This window comes from Mustelus asterias, chromosome 3 (genome assembly GCF_964213995.1).
Source record: "Mustelus asterias chromosome 3, sMusAst1.hap1.1, whole genome shotgun sequence".
Taxonomy (NCBI): Eukaryota; Metazoa; Chordata; class Chondrichthyes; order Carcharhiniformes; family Triakidae; genus Mustelus; species Mustelus asterias.
In genome coordinates this window covers 141525387-141543679 of record NC_135803.1, presented here as the reverse complement: position 1 = coordinate 141543679, position 18293 = coordinate 141525387, and the positions used below count along the sequence as shown (strand labels likewise).

Here is an 18293-nt window from a genome sequence, read left to right as displayed (position 1 = left end):
ACAACGACCTCTGCCACCCGGGGGTCACCAGGTTTTTTCACTTCATTAAAGCCCGTAACCTGCCCTACTCCATTGAGGAAGTCAGGTCTATAACCAGACACTGCGCAGAGTGCAAGCCGCACTTCTATCGGCCAGACAGAGCACACCTCATAAAGACCACCCGCCCTTTCAAACGCCTAAGTGTCGACTTCAAAGGCCCCCTCCCCTCTTCTGACCGCAACATATACTTCCTCAAACGTCATTGACGAATATTCACGTTTCCCCTTCGCTATTCCCTGCCCGCATATGACCTCGGCCACGGTCGTCAGGGCCCTGCACAGCCTCTTCACCCTGTTCGGTTTCCCTAGCTATATCCATAGCGACCGAGGATCCTCCTTCATCAGTGATGAGCTGCGACAGTACCTGCTCTCCAAAGGCATGGCCTCGAGTATGACCACCAGCTACAACCCCAGGGGGAATGGACAGGTAGAGAGGGAGAACGCGACAGTCTGGAAGGCCGTTTTACTAGCTCTGAGGTCTAAAGGTCTTCCAATCACCCGCTGGCAAGAGGTCCTCCCTGATGCACTACACTCGATTAGATCACTCCTTTGAACAGCTACCAATGCTACCCCTCATGAAAGAATGTTTGTTTTCCCCAGGAAGTCCTCCTCGGGGACCTCACTACCGTCGTGGCTGACGTCCCCAGGCCCTGTCCTGCTCCGGAAGCACATGAGGACCCATAAGTCGGACCTCCAGGTCGAAAGGGTCCAGCTCCTCCACGCCAACCCCCAATACGCCTATGTGGCGTACCCCGACGGGCGGGGTCAGATTTAGGAGTGTGGCTCTCTCTCTCTCTGTGCTCCTGCTCTCTCTCTCTGTGCTCCTGCTCTCTCTCTCTCTGTGCTCCTGCTTTCTCTCTCTGTGCTCCTGCTCTCTCTCTCTCTGTGCTCCTGCTCTCTCTCTGTGCTCCTGCTCTCTCTCTCTGTGCTCCTACTCTCTCTCTCTGTGCTCCTGCTCGCTCTCTCTCTCTGTGCTCCTGCTCTCTCTCTCTGTGCTCCTGCTCTCTCTCTGTGCTCCTGCTCTCTCTCTCTGTGCTCCTGCTCCCTCTGTGCTCTGGCTCTCTCTCTCCTCCTGTTCTCTCTGTGCTCCTGCTCTCTCTCTCCTCCTGCTCCCTCTGTGCTCCTGCTCTCTCTCTGGCCCTGCTCTCCATGTGTTCCTACTCGCTCACTGTGCTCCTGTTCTCTCTCTCCTCCTGCTCCCTCTTTGCTCCGGCTCTCTTTCTCTATACTCTGGCTCTCTCTCTCCTCCTGCTCTCTCTGTGGTCCTGCTTTCTCTGTGCTCCTGCTCTCTCTGCCCAATACCTGGTGGGTAGTGCCAATGCACCCCCTGGACATTGCCACTTTGCCCCTTCGACAGTGCCAAGGGGCCAGGCTGGCACTAACAAGCTGGCAATGCCCAGGGGGCACCCCCACTTTACCCCCGACCCTTTCGGGGGTCCCGATTTCCCCTCTTTTGGTCCAGCTCCCCACAAGTGGGAAGCTATTGTAAACCCTGCTGGAGTGAACCACCCTTGGCAGGGGTGGGAGAGGCTACGGGCCCCGAGACTTCAGTCCTGGGCCCGCTAATGGGATTCAAATTGTATTTAAATAGGCATTTGAATAACTTATACAGCTCCATGCCATAAATCAGCGTGGAGCTGATTGCGCTGGAAATCCGGGCCTGGAGATGCGCAGAGTCTGTGGCACCCAGAGGGAAGCCCGCTAAACGACCTACGCTCGAGTCTCCCGGTCCACTGCACTGCTAAGAAGCTCAGCGGGCTGGGAGAATCGCCCTGAAATGTTTGCTCAGTCCTAGCAAAGAAGCAAGATCTGGATTTGTTTCATATTAACTGGTCAGATCAATAAAACATTAGGGTTTTATTGGAATATCAGTCTGGTAGTGCAAGTGAAGACCCATCCCATCATTTTTAACTAAACTCCAATTAGTTAATTTACCCGCACCAGACATTGAAAAGAAAGCGCGGAGAAATGCCACAAGCAAGATGAACTCCTTATTACCGTACACTATGGCAAACTTTATAGTCCTTTTAATCAGGTAGGCATGGCATTATATGCTGTCAAAGAATCTATAATCCCGACAGTGGAATCTTTCTGAAGTAATTTGTGACCCATTCAACCAAGCAGTCTTATCATCAGTAACTGTGAAATAGCATTTTCTGTGTTGCCATACTTGCAATGGAAGATAACAAACGATCCTCGCATAATAAACGCAAATATAAATAGCAGCAATGAGGAAATATGTTAATCAAAAGTTAACAAAATCGCCAAGACAATCTAATTCTACTCACAGGAGTGACAGTTTGTGCTGCATCAGAGTCAAAGAATAATAAGACTCACAAGAAGGGATATTTGAGAAAATGTTGATGGATATTGGGTATGACTCCTGCTCTGACCAAGACCGCAAGAAACTACAAAGGGTTGTGAAACGTAGCCCAGTCCTTCACGCAAACCAGCCTCCCATCCATTGACTCTATCTACACTTCCCACTGCCTTGGAAAAGCAGCCAGCATAACTAGGGACACCACGCACCCTGGACATACTCTTTTCCACCTTCTTCCGTCGAGAAAAAGATTCAAGAGTCTGAAATCACGTACCAACCGATTCAAGAACAGCTCCCTCCCTGCTGCCATCAGACTTTTGATCTTTTTCTACATCCAAGCTGTAACTGTAATACTATATTCTGCATTATTTCCTTTCCTTCTCCCTTCTGTACTCTATGAATGGTATGCTTTGTCTATATAGCGCAAGAAACAATACTTTTCACTGTATTCCAATACATGTGCCAGTAATAAATCAAATCAGATGGGACTATTAGCTTTGACTTACTGTATTAACACAATGGTCTTTCTTTCCTTCCTTGGGTATTTATTTTTTTCTTTTCCATTCACCCCCTTGCTTCTTTGAGCTTGTCTTTAATTCCTCACCCTATGAAGAAACTGGACAGTTGAGCACTGAATGATGGGAGACACTTCCAGGGATTTCCTGCGGATAAGTGGTGCCTGATGAAGCCTGATTTTACCCTTTCAAAAGCTAAGCGTGCTCGCATCGTTACAGAACTTTCTATGTTAATGATCTCCTAAGGCCAAAACAAATGCTGCTGAATAATGTTGAGCAATTCGTAAAGAATGAAAACAATTGCTTTTAAAATTATCCTTCCGTTGTTTCTTTAATCTTTTGTTTTCCCTCGTTTTTTTCCTTTTCAACTTTAAGTAAGTTGTCATTTCTGCGCTTTTGGCTATTTTCTTGTTATGTGACTCATTCATGTTTTACTTAGAAATGTCCGACAAACATGTATGTTTGTGCATGAGATAGGTGGGGGAAGGGCTGCAGCCAAATACATTTCTCTGTGGAGGAGGGGAGTAGCTGTACTATACATCTGGAAAGTATACTAAATTTATAAATGAGTATACTAAGAATTTCTTAGAAGGATTTAGAACTTAGGAGAATTTCTGAAGGATGTACTAATGCGAAGGATGTATTCAAGAAGACACCCTCCATTCAGAAGCGTACAAGAATTACAGTATTTATTGCATCATGAAGCTGAAGGTTTGTTTAATTATTTTTCTTTTGTCGTTTTCTTCAATAAAATTGCTCGATATCCCTCAGAGGTCACAGAACTACAGTGCAATTATCATGAAGATAATGAACAAGCTGGAAACTGCGGAAAGCCTTCCGTGAAAGAGGGAACTGAAAGGGATAAAAAAAGGTTTTATAAATTAACAATTCTAGCCCTTTATTCTCATTCAAATGATTGAATAACCTTTAGTGCGATGCAATTTGGTCAATGCAACTTTAATTAGAAGGGAAGCTGCGAGAAAATGGAGGAAATGTTATTAGATATGACATTTGCGTCGATCTGTGTAATCTCCTCCCCACTCTTGAGTTGAGTGGATAAAACACAGCCTCTAACCCTGACTATTCTTAGTAACTGGAATAGTGAACTGCATTATGGATAAAATGACAGATGTTTCTAGGGCCCAGTGTCATATCTGTTCTGCACTAATGGTGACAGATGTTGTTTTTCTGCACAGTTTATACAATGCAGGGAGTGGAATGATGGGTCGGTGTGGTGGGGGCGTGGGGAAAGGGCGGGGGGGGGGGGGGTGGCGGGGGCGGGGGCGGCTCACAGGAAACAACTATCTCCAATTTAAGTAGAGACACCATGACACCTGTCAAATCCCTGGCTACAAATGGATGAATAAGTGAAATTTGAGTAAAATGCTCCTCACTTGTCTGCAGGTCCACTTTTCAGAGCTGTCACTGAGGAGGTGGATGAAGCATAGACGCTGTAAAGACATTGAGATCAATAAAACCATGAGGCCGCAAGCAAGACTTCAGATCAGCCAGTGCTTTACGAGCTTGACCTTTTTGGAATTCCCACATTGTTAGGATAAATAGAAAAGCAAAATATTTTTTAAATAGGGAGAGTTCTGTGGTATATAAGTATCTGGGTGACCTTGTACATGAATCACATGTAGGTATGGCAAGTCATTAGGAAGCCAAATGGAATGTTGTCCTTTATCACAAAGGTGATGGAGTATAAAAGTCTTGCTGTAACTGTACAGCTAAAGGAGATAGAAAGGGAGAAAGTTAGAAAGGGAATCTCAAAGTTTAGGGCTCTGGCAGCTGAAGACACAGGACAGGATTTTCTTCCCCCCCCCCCCCCCCTTCCCCAGTTTCCTCATGGGGGCGAGGGAGGGGGGAAACATAACTTGCATTGGAAGCAGTTCAGAGAAATTTTACCTTTGATTCCTGAGATGAAGGGGATGGTGGCTTCTGAGTAAAGACATCAGCAGGTTGAGCCCATACTCATTGGAGTTCAGAAGAATGAGAAGTGATCTTACAGAAACATAAAAGATTCTGAGGGGGTCTTGACAGGCTGAGAAGATGTTGCCCCTTGCAGGGGAATCTAGAAGTAAGAGGCACGATTTCTAAATAAGGTGTCTCCTATTTAAGATGGAAATGAAGAGGATTTTCTTCTCTTAGAAGGTCATTCATCTTTGAAACTCTCTCTTCCAGAGAGCAGTGGAAGTCAGGTCATTAAATATATTCAAGGCTGGGTTAGTCAGAATTTTGATCTACAAGGGAGTCAAGAGTCATGGGGAGGCAGGCAAGAAAATGGAGTTGAGGCCATCATCAGATCAACCATGATGTTACTGAATGGCGGAGCAGGCCCGAGGTGGCGAATGGCCTACTCCTTCTCCTATTTATTATGTTCTTATTTTCTTTCCTGTTTTCATGCACTGACTTCGATAATTTTGCAACAAATGTAGGATATTCTGCCCCCACTCCTCACAATTCTAATGCAATTGTACAAGTAAAGCAACCAGTATTACTGTGGTTGAAGGTAACAGTGATCAACTGTATAAGTGGTGAACAATATGACAGTCCTATACCTGTCTTCCTGGCTATTGTAACCTTAGTGCACAATTGACTTCTTAGGCTCTATAACTTGCTGCTGCTCCTTATTCAGGTCCATTGTGGGACCTTTGAACTACAACAATATTGTGCCATATTCACAGAAGCATGGAATCCCTGCAATGGAGATGAGGTCTACAATTCCTGCTACCTCGGAAAAGCAGCCAGCATAATCAAGGACTCCACGCGCCCCGGACATACTCTCTTCCACCTTCTTCCGTCGGGAAAAAGATACAAAAGTCTGAGGTCGCATACCAACCGACTCAAGAACAGCTTCTTCCCTGTCGCCATCAGACTTTTGAATGGACCTACCTTATATTAAGTTGATCTTTCTCTATACCCTAGCTATGACTGCACTACTTTCTGCACACTCTCCTTTCCTTCTCTATGAATGATATGTTTTGTCTGTATAGCGCGCAAGAAACAATACTTTTCACTGTATCCCAATACATGTGACGATAATAAATCAAATCAAATCATTGAGTCTGCACCGAATCTCTGACACAGCTTTATACCCAGGCCCTCTCCCCGTAACCCCGTATGTTTTCAATGGCTAATCCACCTAATCTACACATCTTGGGACACTAAGGGGCAATTTAGCATGGCCAATCCATCTAACCCACTCATCTTTGGACTGTGGGAGGAAACCAGAGCCTCTGGAGGAAACCAACGCAGACATGGGGAGAACTTGCAAACGCCTCACAGACAGTCACCTAAGGACGGAATTGAACTGGGGTCCCTGGAGCTGTGAGGCAGCAGTGCCAACCATTATGCCAATGTGCCTCCCACATTCTGTTACAATAAAAAACTTTCTAACTTTCCCTCCCAAGGCTTCTAGGTTTTGCTTTTGTACCCAAAATGTTGCCCAACAAAGATCTCCTGCATACTTCACAGTATCTTACCACTGCTGGATGGGGGATCAATAGTGGACATCTCAAAAATGTCACAAACTGGTTGAAATTAGCCTCGACTTGTTTTGAGCCTAGGTTCAGCATTGCATCCATAACTGTGCTGCATGTGTCCTGACCAAGTCTGTTCACTCACCACCCCTGTGCTTGCTGACCTACATTAAGTAGTACCTTGATTTTAAAATTCTCGTCCTATGTTTTTCAAATCCATTGCCTTGTCCCATCCTATTCCTGGAATCTTCTCCAGCCCTACAACCTGCTAAGATAGCTGCACTATACTTCTCTTTCTCTGGCCTCTTGGACATCTCCGCCATTGAAGACTGTGGATGGGATTTTCCAGCCCTTCCTGCCAGCAGGATCTTCCAGTTCCACCAAAGGCAACCCCCCGCGGCTGTCTCCTTGATGGCAGGCTTGTTGAGCCAATCAAAATGCCATAGACATCGGTGGGACCCTTCAGAATCTTTTATGTTTCTGTAAAGTCACCTCTCATTTTTCTAAACTCCAATGAGCATAGGCCCAACCTGCTAATGTTTTACTCAGAAGCCACCAGCACCTTCATCCCGGGAATCAAAGGTGAAACTTCTCTGAATTGTTTCCAATGCAAGTTACATTTGCTCCCTGCCCCGCTCCTGTGAGGAGACTGGGGAGTCGGGGGGTCGGAGAGGGGGTGAGGGCAGAAAATCCTGACCTGTGCCTTCAGCTGCCAAAGCCCTAAACTCTTAAATTCTCTTTCTAACCTTCTCTCTTTCTATCTCCCTTTCCTCCTTTAAGACTCTCCTCAAAACCACCTCTTTCACCGAGCTTCTGGCCATCTGTCCTCATATTTACTTATGTGTCTCTGTGTTAAATTTTGCTTTGTTATGCTCTTGAACAGTACCTTGGGATGTTGAATTACCTCAGAGATTGCTGTCTAAATATACATTGTTGGCGGGACATGAACACAGGCTGGAAGGAAGTTAGGCAGACTGAGGCACAAGTTGCAGTAAGTTCCACTTATCACATGCATTTTCCTTTGCAACATTAGACCTGGCACGGTGGCAGAGTGGTTAATACTGCTGCCTCACACCACCAGGGACCCGGATCCAATCCCCGCCTTGGGTCACTGTCTGTGTGGAGTTTGCACATTCTCCCCCTGTCTGTGCGGGTTTCCTCTGGGTGCTCCGGTTTCCTCCCACAGTCCATAGACATGCGGGTTAGGATGATTGGCCATGCTAAATTGCCACTTAGTGTCAGGAGGATTAGCAGGGTAAATATATGAGGGTAGGGCCTGGGTAGGATTGGTGTCAGTGCAGGCTCGATGGGTCGAATGGCTTCCTTCTGCATGTCGTGATTCTATGACTGAATAGGTATATTACTGCATTATATTTCAGTGTGTTTGTCTTAAGGTTTTCAAAGAAGATCTGGGTATCTGTATTTTGTTTGTTCTACAGCTATCTGTATTCACATAGCTCAAGCAGGGTGAGCAGATTCAATCATCAAGTTGAATTGGCTCAGCATGCTATGTAATTTCAGCATTAGTTAGTATCTGTGGCTTTAAACGGTGACACCAATATTCTTAATGATAAGAATAATGCACATAAAAGCCAGTCACACAGCAGAAACCACGAGTTGATTTTGATCAACCCGGGGCTAATAGGAGCTTCAATGTTCAGAAAGAGGTATTTTGGGAAGAATTAATAATTATTTTCTCCTTTGCACTAAATTTACTTAAATAAAACATGACAACCCGAGTTACTAAGAAAACATTACAGAAGATACGCTCCAATGATTTTTCATCGGTCTCTTGATTAGCTAAACTCTGCTTGCTGATTACTGAAATCACCTGTGGCACTATCCACCCTCCTCTTTGCAACAGTTTAATTAAAAACATTAACGCAATGGGTTCCAATACTGTGAAATTCTCAGCATCAAACATATTTAACAACACAGATATGAACAAAAAAAGCCGTGGCCACTGTCTTCATGTTTCACTGATTCCTACACATCATCAGCATTTTGTTTTGCCTTAAGCACCTGTGCAATGGTTATAAGCCACATTCCAAAGATGTGCACATTCAGTGGATTGGTCATGCTAAATTGCCCCTCCGTGTCCCAAGATGTGTAGGTTAGATGGATTAGCCATGGGGAATGTGTGGGGTTACGGGGATGGGGTGGGATGGTGGGCTTGGGCAGCATGGTGGCACAGTGGTTAGCTGTGTCAGGGACCCGGGTTAGATTCCCAGCTTGGGTCACTGTCTGTGCAGAGTCTGCACATTCTCCCCATATCTGCGTGGGTTTCCTCCGGGTGCTCCAGTTCCTTCCCACAGTCCAAAAGCCATGCTGGTGAGGTGCATTGGTCATGCTAAATTCTCCCTCCTGAATAGGCACAGAGTGTGAAAACTAGGGGATTTTCACAGTAACTTCATTGCAGTGTTAATGTAAGCCTACTTGTGACACTAATAAATAAATAAACTTTAAACTCTGTCAGAGAGTTGGTGCAGGCTCAATGTCCAAATGGCCTCCTTTAGGACTCTAGGGATTCCATGATTCTCTTTAATCCTCTCCCACCTCTTTGTGTGAGATCACCAGCACATTGAACCACATCTCAGAGTTTTCAAATGCAGCTCGAGTCCCTGTGTCCACCAGAAAGAGCATTCTGGGTGGGCCCAGAATGGGGCGGGCCCAGAATGCTCTTTCTGGTGCCCAGCTGGGAAAGGCATCGGCAGAGACTGGAACCCATTTGCTCGAAGACCTTCCCCCTCAGCAGCAATGCTCAATAGCGCCCAGGTAGACTAAAGAATAAAGAGCGAGTGCGAAGAAATACAGAAAATGTGCTGTCAAAACAAAACTGCTTAACTTGCCTTGTTCTATGTCAAAAACTTCCACTGTATTGACAAAGTGTGGCCTGGAGTAGAAGTTATGAGGCCCTGGTTGTTGAAGACCTCCGAGGCTGTAAAAGCATTTTTCAGTCATTGCACAATTAGCAAACGCACGGCGGCTAGGAATGCTCGGATATTTGGTCCAACTCTTCGTTTCCAGGTCTAAGGCCTCGAAAGCAGTCACGGGTAGTTTGCCTTGTCTTCCTCCTAACAAAACAAAAGGTTTGGATCACTGTACATCATCAGTACTTGCATCATTTTCTAGACTGTCAGCTTGTGATGAAATTACATTTGGACAATGCAATTTCACTGCAGGGAATGCTCATAAAAACATCGTATTCTGTTGCTGAGCAAATATTGTAGACTAATGGTGTGAGCCAGTGTGTGTGTTTATCCATCACATTGCATTTCAGTTTTCTAGATGAATGAATTTCAGACCGTTTTCCTGGCTGACAATGCCCTCGGATGGGTGCTCGAGTTGGGCATGGACAGTGGGCCATGTGGCCGAACACAACTCACCGAAGGCAGTGGGAGTGCTATGGAAGGAGCACTCCATCTCTTTCTGCACCCACAGTAAAAACTCCCTCCAGGGGATGTGCAGATTGGCAATGCATCATGAACTATACCTACACTGTGGCCGACATAAGTATACATTGGACGTGACTGCCGTTGTGGGAGAACATGCATTATATTATCCCAGGACGCACGCATATTATACCATAGACCAGATTTAGCTCTAACCAGATACTATCAAGCCTGAATAATGTCTGATTGTACGGTACTTTTGATAAGTTACTGAATTCCCTTGACTGATTCATCAAATTTTTGACTCAAGTTTTTAAACCTCAATGAAATGAATTAGGAAAAGTCAGTATGCAACGGCAGCAAGTGATTAAGAAGGCAAATGGAAAGTTGTTGTTTATTGCAAGGGGAATGGAATATTAAGTAGGGATCTTTTATTACAGTTGCACAGGTTGTTGGTGAGATCACGTCTAGAGTACTGTGTACAATTTTGGTCTCCTTATTTAAGAAAGGATATAAATACATTAGAAACACTTCAGAGAAAGTTCACTCGACTGATACCTGGGATGGGGAGGGGGTTATCCTTTGAGGAAAAGTTGGACAGGTTGGGACTGCATCTGCTGGAATTTAGAAGGTTGAGAGGTGATCTTATTGAAACATACAGGCTGGCGTTTTACTGGCCCGCCCGCCATGGGAATCGGAGCGGGCGAGGGGCAGACAATGGGAAAGTCCGTTGATCTTGGGCAGGATTTTACAAGTTTCAGGGTGAGCGAAGCCATAAAATCCCACCCCTAAGGTCCTGAGGTGACTTGATGGGGTGGATGCTGAAAGGATGTTTCCCCTGTGGGAGAGACCAGAACATTTAAAACTAAAGGGGTCTCCCATTTAAGACAGAGAATAACTTTTCTCTCTTGGAGGGTCATGAGTCTTTGGAACTCATTTCCCCAGAGAGCAGTGGAGGAGGGTCAATGAATAATTTCAAAGCAGAGGTAGGTAGATTCTTGAATAACAAGGGAGCCCAAGGTTATTGGGGGTAGGTGGAATGTGGAGTTAATGCCACAATCAGAGCGGCCATGATAATATTGAATGGTGGAGCAAGCTAGTGGGGCTGAATAGCCTATCCTGCTCCTAATTCATATGTTCATAAAAAATTCCTTTTAATTTAATTTTGGATTATATGGTATCGCAAAGTAGGAACATTACTCTGATAGGAGTCTAGCAGAATGGCTCCAAAAAATGCCAGATCCCAGATATAGCTGGTCTCAAAGTTAGTTGAGATTTCCTGTCTGGCCTTGAATAGGGAAAAGCCTCCTGTTCCAAAGCCTTTGGCATGCTCTTCCCTATGTTGAGAGTTTTCACTACCTTACGCCTTAAAAGGCCTGGTGATAGACTGGTACTCAGTAAAATGAAATGTAACAAACACCAGAAAGATGAAACTAGGCCCCACTCACAAGGGTGTGCCATATAGGAAAGCACCTTGAGCACATGAGGACAGATACCCCTTTAAAAATGTATACATTGTCCCCTCACACAGGGACAAAGGACAGATCATTATAGGATCTCCTGATGGGGGAAGTTCTGGGTAACTCTCTCCACAGCTGTTAGACACTGGCAGCATGAGAGGGAGGCACCAATTGTACCAATTACTCTCACTCACCACAAACTGCCAGTGCAGTCTGTGTGAGAAGACCAGGTGGACATGATGCCAATGTAACCTTATATGTTTCTGGAGTATGTTAAAGATTCCTTGATTCACACAGAATCCTACAGTGCAGAAGGAGGGCATTCGGCCCATCGAGTCTGCACCAACCATAATCCCACCCGGGCCCTATCCCCATAACTCTGCGCATTTACCCGAGCTGATCCCCCTGACACTAAGGAACAATTTAGTATGGCCAATCCACCTAACCCGCACATCTTTGGACTGTGGGAGGAAACCGGAGCACCTAGAGGAAACCCACGCAGACACGGGGAGAATGTGCAAACTCCACACAGACAGTGACTCAAGCTGAGAATCGAACCCAGGTCCTGGCGCTGTGAGGCAGCTGTGCTAACCACTGTGCCACCATCCCGCCACACCTTTGCTCTTGAATCAATATATCTTACACTTTTGATCCTTCAGTTTAGTATTGGATTCCTAACAGCCAATCATAACAGTCTGAAAGGATTATAGTCTTAAGCATCATTTGAACTAAAAGTGCCTGAATTTGAACTCGTTGTGGGCATCTGAATGTATGCTGTGTAAACTCTGCGGAGAGCGAGAGAGATCCAGTAAATCTGGGGCTTGTATTGGCTGCTCAATTCAGCACGATTCCAAACCCCTACCTCAAAACCACCCCTCAGAAGAGAAATCAGGCAGGGCAACAATGATGAATAGTAGGTAAGGGGGTAATAGTGTGCAGGTCAGATTTCCTCATTCTCTATCGTTTTGTGTGGTGGTGGGGGAGGGGGGTGAGGGGGGTTACATTTTAATTTTTCTCATACATCGGGGGGAGGGGGCGGTGGTGTTGGAGGCAGTGAGCACGTTTTGGAAAGATAAAGTTTGACACAACATTAAACATGAATGTCAGAAAAAGAGCTGATGTATGAAAAGAAACAACTTACCGGGCAAAGAAGAAATGTCACAACAATAAATTCGTCATTTAAAAGATGAATAATAAATAAAGACAGCCATTAAAGCATGAAAGGGTGAGAGAGTGTCGCCGGAATTTTATCACGATGCCCGCCCTGGAATCGGGGCAGGCGAGGCTCGCAGAATGGTATTCTCCGTTGGCCTCACGCAGGATCTTACGAGCCCTGGAATCGGGGCGGGCAAGGTGGTAAAATTCCGGCATGTGTATCCAGCTCATTCCCTGTCTCAGGGTGCTGGCTCACTCACACACACCCAGTGGGTGACAGTGCCTGTTGGTGTGTGGGGATGAGGGTGAATGAGAACCATGTGACTGGGATTGAGCCAGACTCACACTCTTTCCCGCAACCCCACACACAGACACACACACAGACGCACTCACACTGCTGCACTCACGCTCACTCACTCACCCACATTCCATCACTCACTCACCCACCCTCACACACACAGCCTCACTCACACAACCTCACTCACAACAACTGTCCCACGCACTTACACCCATCACCACATTCACTCACCCACTTACCATCACCCTCACAAAATTGGTTGCGAGGAGTGGGTGTGGGGGAGCAGCAGAAGGGAGACCTGGAACGAAGCCTGAGGTCCAGCAGTGAATGAATGTGGTGCTTGCTGAGTGGAGTGCTGAGAACCGGGGGAACACAGGAAGAAGGAGGAAACGTGAAGAGAACCGGAGGAATGTGAACCCAGCTGAGCCAGAACACCAGGAGTGGAGGGAAATGTGGCTGGAGCTGGGGCAGAGCAGCGAGAGCCAAGCCAGAACACCAGCAGTAGGGGAAAGTGACTGAAGCCCAGGGAACCATGAGTGTGCTTCAGAGTCTATCTATCTTCACATACTCAGTCACGGCACGGTGGCACAGTGGTTAGCACTGCTCCCTCACAGCGCCAGGAACCCGGGTTCAATTCCTGGCTTGGGTCACTGTCTGTGTGGAGTTTGCACATTCTCCCCGTGTCTGCATGGGTTTCCTCCAGGTGCTCTGGTTTCCTCGCGCACTCCAAAGATGTGCAGGTTAGGTTGATTGGCCATACTAAATTGACCCTGGTGTCAGAGGGATTAACAGGGCAAATATGTGGGGTTACGGGAATAGGACCTGGGTGGGATTGTGGTCAGTGCAGACTAAATGGGCCGAATGGCCTCCTTCTGTACTGTAGGGATTCCATGGTGTGGAGTTGCCGGCGTTGGACTGGGGTGGGCACAGTAAGTAGTCTCACAACACCAGGTTCAAGTCCAACAGGTTTATTTGGTAGCACGAGCTTTTGGAGCACTGCCCCTTCACCAGGTGTGTGCAGGATGTGTTTCACAAACAGGGCACATATAGACACAAACTCAATTACAAGATAATGGTTGGAATGCGAATCTTAACAGGTAATCAAATCTTTACAGGTGCAGACAATGTGAGTGGAGAGAGGGTTAAGCACAGGTTAAAGAGATGTGAATTGTCTCCAGCCAGGACAGTTAACATTCGCTGCCCCTCCAATCGCAGCCTGTTTTTCTCCCATATTTGCTGCTGAAAGGCTTACTATTGAGCTAACTGGTAGCAAACACAGCAGAGAAGCAGACACTCATCAGACGTGTCTCGTGCAGAAATCTTCCAACTCACTGACCCCTCTTATCAGTATTTTGAACAGACCCTCCATGGGCCACAGGAAGGGGCTTTGAGGCCAGTCGGCTGGACAAGCCTGCTCTAGAGTATACTGTGATTGATAGATTGATAGACTAAGAGAATTAAGCAACAATGGGGACAAAGGTGGAGTTAAGATAAAAAATTATCCATGATCTTATTCAATGACAGTGAAGGCGCGAGGGACAGAATGACCAGCTCCTGCTCTTATTTCTTATACTCTCAACCACGAGGACCAGAATTACTCCCAGTTCACACAGTAAGAAACTTTAATGCCTTCTTCCAGCGCGTTTTTCTGATAAGCAACAGTTTCTGAAAATACAGCTTCATAAAAATAATAAGTCTTGATACAGAAGAAGGTAACAACATGCAGAAAAAAGATGCCGCCTTCCCAAAGTGGTCATTTACCTAAGACATAGATTTTATTGCCCTTGACGAAGGAAGAGGCTGCATACTGTGGCGTTGGCATCGGTGGGAGAGGTTGCCAGTGATCCCTGGCTGGTTCATACACACGTACCAATGCCTGCGGAGCAGCATCTGAGCCCATTCCTCCCAAGGCATACACCCTGCCATCTGAAACGTAATCCACATAATCATGTTAGCAGCATAACGATGCAAGAATAGCTGAAAGCAATAGCATTATAATTGGATACAATATGATTACGATGACTCACACACTCTAATAAGTGTTCAAGATTTGGATTGGCACCTTTGTGGTTAAATCCTGCCTGATCAAATGCATTTGTGTTGACTTTTCACAAGCCTGTCTGCAAAAATAATATTTATCAAATGTAGCTTCAGCATATTGAATTGCTATAACTTAAGGCTTTGTTCGGGAATTATTCCTTATTTATATTGACTCTTGCTTGTCTTTTGCAGATTGCACATAATGAATGTTTGTACTATACTGGATTAGTGCTGTTTTTATGGCGAAACATGTAGATTCTTCTCTATGGCTCAAGTCAGATAATATACTTACAGCGTTTTCATAGGATCATAGAATCCCTACAGTACAGAAGGAGGCCTTTCGGCCAATCAAGTGTGTGCCGATCACAATCCCATCCATGCCCTTTCCCCGTAACCCCACATATTTACCCTGCTAGTCCCCCTGACACTAGGGTCAATTTAGCATGGCCTATTAACCTAACCCGCACATCTTTGGACTGTGGGAGGAAACCCACACAGACACGGGGAGAAAGTGCAAACTCCACACAGATAGTAATCCGAGGCTGGAATCGAACCTGGGACCCTGACACTGTGAGGCAGCAGTGCTAATCACTGTTGCCTGGCCTTCTGTGCATTTGTACTGGGTATCACAGACATGGCATCAAACCCGATTCAGCAAATTCATGGCATTTCACACTTGCTTGACTTGACCAATGCCAAGATTTATATTAGCATCCATTGGGGTGGCCCGGTGGCACGCTGGTTAGCACTGCTGCCTCACAATGCCAGGGGCCCAGGTTCAATTCCAGCCTCAGGTCACTGTCTGTGTGGAGTTTGCACGTTCTCCCCATGTCTGCATGGGTTTCCTCCGGGTGCTCCGGTTTCTTCCCACAGTCCGAAAGAATTGCTGGTTCGGTACATTGGCCATGTTAAATTGCCCCTTAGTGTTAGGGAGAACTAGTAGGGTAAATATGTGGGGCCACAAGGATAGAGCCTGGCTGGGATTGTTGTCAGTGCAGGTTCGATGGGCTGAATGGGATTCTATGATTCTCATCCGACAATAACAACTTTGGCCGAAATTTCTTGAGAATCTTACTGGTACATACCAGAATGTAAATCCAGTGTGAAAAAAATGGAAATCAAGTAACTGCTCAAGACCTGGTGAAAATGTGGGTTATATTGCCAACTTTCTTGAATGTAATGAACATTACAGTTTATTGTCATCAATCTACTACTGATGCACAGTAAGCACAATGCCATTGTGGAACATCTTTTCTTTTCAATGTTAAACAAATGCTGGTGTTACAATAAAGTTTTCAAAAATATAGGCTGGAATTCTTCCAAAAAATTACTGAGTCGAATTTGCGTGAAAACTGGAGTAATTCACGCTGTTTTTTTCAGTAGGAGTGCTGAGGAGAACTCTGTGCACTGCAGAGGCCACCAGCATGAATATCATTATAAAACTAGGGGGCAGGGCCTATCCCCGCTGGAGAGGCTGAAATCAGCACACTGCGCATGCGCCAATCTGTCAGTTCCCATCAGGCCCCGCCTGCATATGCCCCACCCATTGGCACTGCCCCATGCCCGATGGGCAGTGCCAAGGTGCCCCTGGGCATTGGCACTTTGCCCCTTGGACAGTGCCAGGGGAGCTAGGCTGGCACTAGAAGGTGCCAATGCCCAGGGGACACCTCCCTGACGCCTTACCCTCTGGGGGCCCCGGTTCACCCCCTTCACTCCAGCAGGGTCGGGCCGCTACTTCCCCGAACATGGGGAGCTACTGTAAACCCCGCTGGAGTGAAATACTCCTGGCAGAGGCAGGAGGAGGGGAGGGGCTAGTGGGCCTGGAGATATAATTCCCGGGCCCGCTAATTGCATTTAAATTATATCAAAATTAGAATTAAAATACCTACCCCGCCTCCCCACCAATTTCTTCAAAGTGTGGAAGAAATTGGAGCACCCGGAGGAAACCCATGCACAGGGAGAAGGTGCAAATTCCACACAGTCACCTGAGACCAGAATTAAACCCAGGTCCTTGGCACTGTGAGGCAGCAGTGCTAACCACTCTGCCACCATGCTGTCTTTAATGACAGCCTTTATCCTCCGACCACTGCCATTCCACCACTGCCCTTACTGGTTCCTGTCAATTAGCCATCTCATGACTGTAGCTGCCCAATTCAAGTCCAAAGTTGGGTGTTCGAGGGCCGGAGCTGCACATGGGCATCCTGCAAGTCCATCTGTTGTCTCTCCCATTTAGAGTCAGCAGTCTCCCACCAGCCACATAGCAGTTACTGGGGTAGCACTGCATAGGAGCACTGGGGTAGGCAAACAGGCACTAAAGGAATGCAGAAGGGTGATTAATGGACTTTGGTATGGAACATTGGATTGGTAAAGTAGGTTTGGAATAGAACAAAGAACAAAGAAAATTACAGCACAGGAACAGGCCCTTTGGCCCTCCAAGCCTGCACCGACCATGCTGCCCCACTGAACTAAAGCCCCCTCCCTTCCGGGGACCATGTCCCTCTATTCCCATCCTATTCATGTATTTGTCAAGACACCCCTTAAAACTCACTACCGTATCTGCTTCGGTCAGTTTATGGTCATTTTTATTTCAGCAATGCGGCCAAGAAGATGTTGCGATAGCCAGTGACAGAGGGAAGGTTAACAGAGAGACCATTGTCGAATTGGAAATTGGGATTACTGGTACTCGAGTCAGATGAGTCGATAATGGACAACTCACCCAGATAGGGGATATGTCAGTTGTCTCCTCCCTTCCTCATTCTCCTCCTCAGCTGCTTATTTACAGCCAGTTGCAGGCGTGTACCCTCTTGATAATGAATCTGACAGCAGCAGATTTAGATGAATCATGTCTTGAACCCTGATGGAGAGAATTGGCGGACTCCTCCAGGTCTGAGCAGGCAGCAGAAGTGTTGCCTAAGAACTGTAATGGTTTGCTCAGTGACATTTCAGATGGCACCATTGCTCTCATTATTCAAGCTGCCTATATGTTCATGGGTTATCACGCACAAGTCATAAATCAGGAGGTCAGTGGCCAGCCGTTGTCATCCAGTTACCACCCTCACGTGCATTGTTGGCTCAAATCTGAGAGTATAGTTGACTGGTGCAGGATAAAGACACCATGGGGGGAGTTTTCCTGTCCCACCCATCACGGGAATCATAGTGGGTCCGTTGACCTCGGTGAGATTTTCTGGTTTTGGGGCAAGCGCGACTGGAAAATCCCGCCCCATGACTGCTGCCAGGGTGACACAGTAAGAAGTCTCACAACACCAGGCTAAAGTCCAACAGGTTTATTTGGTAGCAAAAGCCACTAGCTTTCGGAGCGCTGCTCCTTCATCAGGTGAGTGGGAGTTATGTTCACAAACAGGGCATATAAAGACACAAACTCAATTTACAAAATAATGGTTGGAATGCGAGTCTTTACAGATAATCAAGTCTTAAAGGTATGGACAATGTGAGTGGAGAGAGGGTTAAGCACAGGTTAAAGAGATGTGTATTGTCTTCAGACAGGACAGTTAGTGAGACTTGCAAATGTGGTACATTTCTGAATTTATACACACCATGGTGAAGCCTGCTATCTTGGAAATGTTGTGTGTTCA

At 46.4% G+C, this 18293-nt stretch overlaps 1 protein-coding gene across 1 annotated transcript in view; it reads right to left on the bottom strand.

Moving 5' to 3' along the window:
• klhdc8b (kelch domain containing 8B) overlaps positions 1-18293 on the bottom strand; it is an 89811-nt gene that overhangs the window by 37729 nt on the left and 33789 nt on the right. The window contains exons 2-3 of the mRNA XM_078210169.1: positions 14422-14586; positions 9205-9429 (exon numbers count right to left, since the gene is read on the bottom strand). Of these exons, the coding sequence (XP_078066295.1) occupies positions 9205-9429; positions 14422-14586 (390 nt within the window). The remainder of the gene's footprint in view (positions 1-9204; positions 9430-14421; positions 14587-18293) is intronic.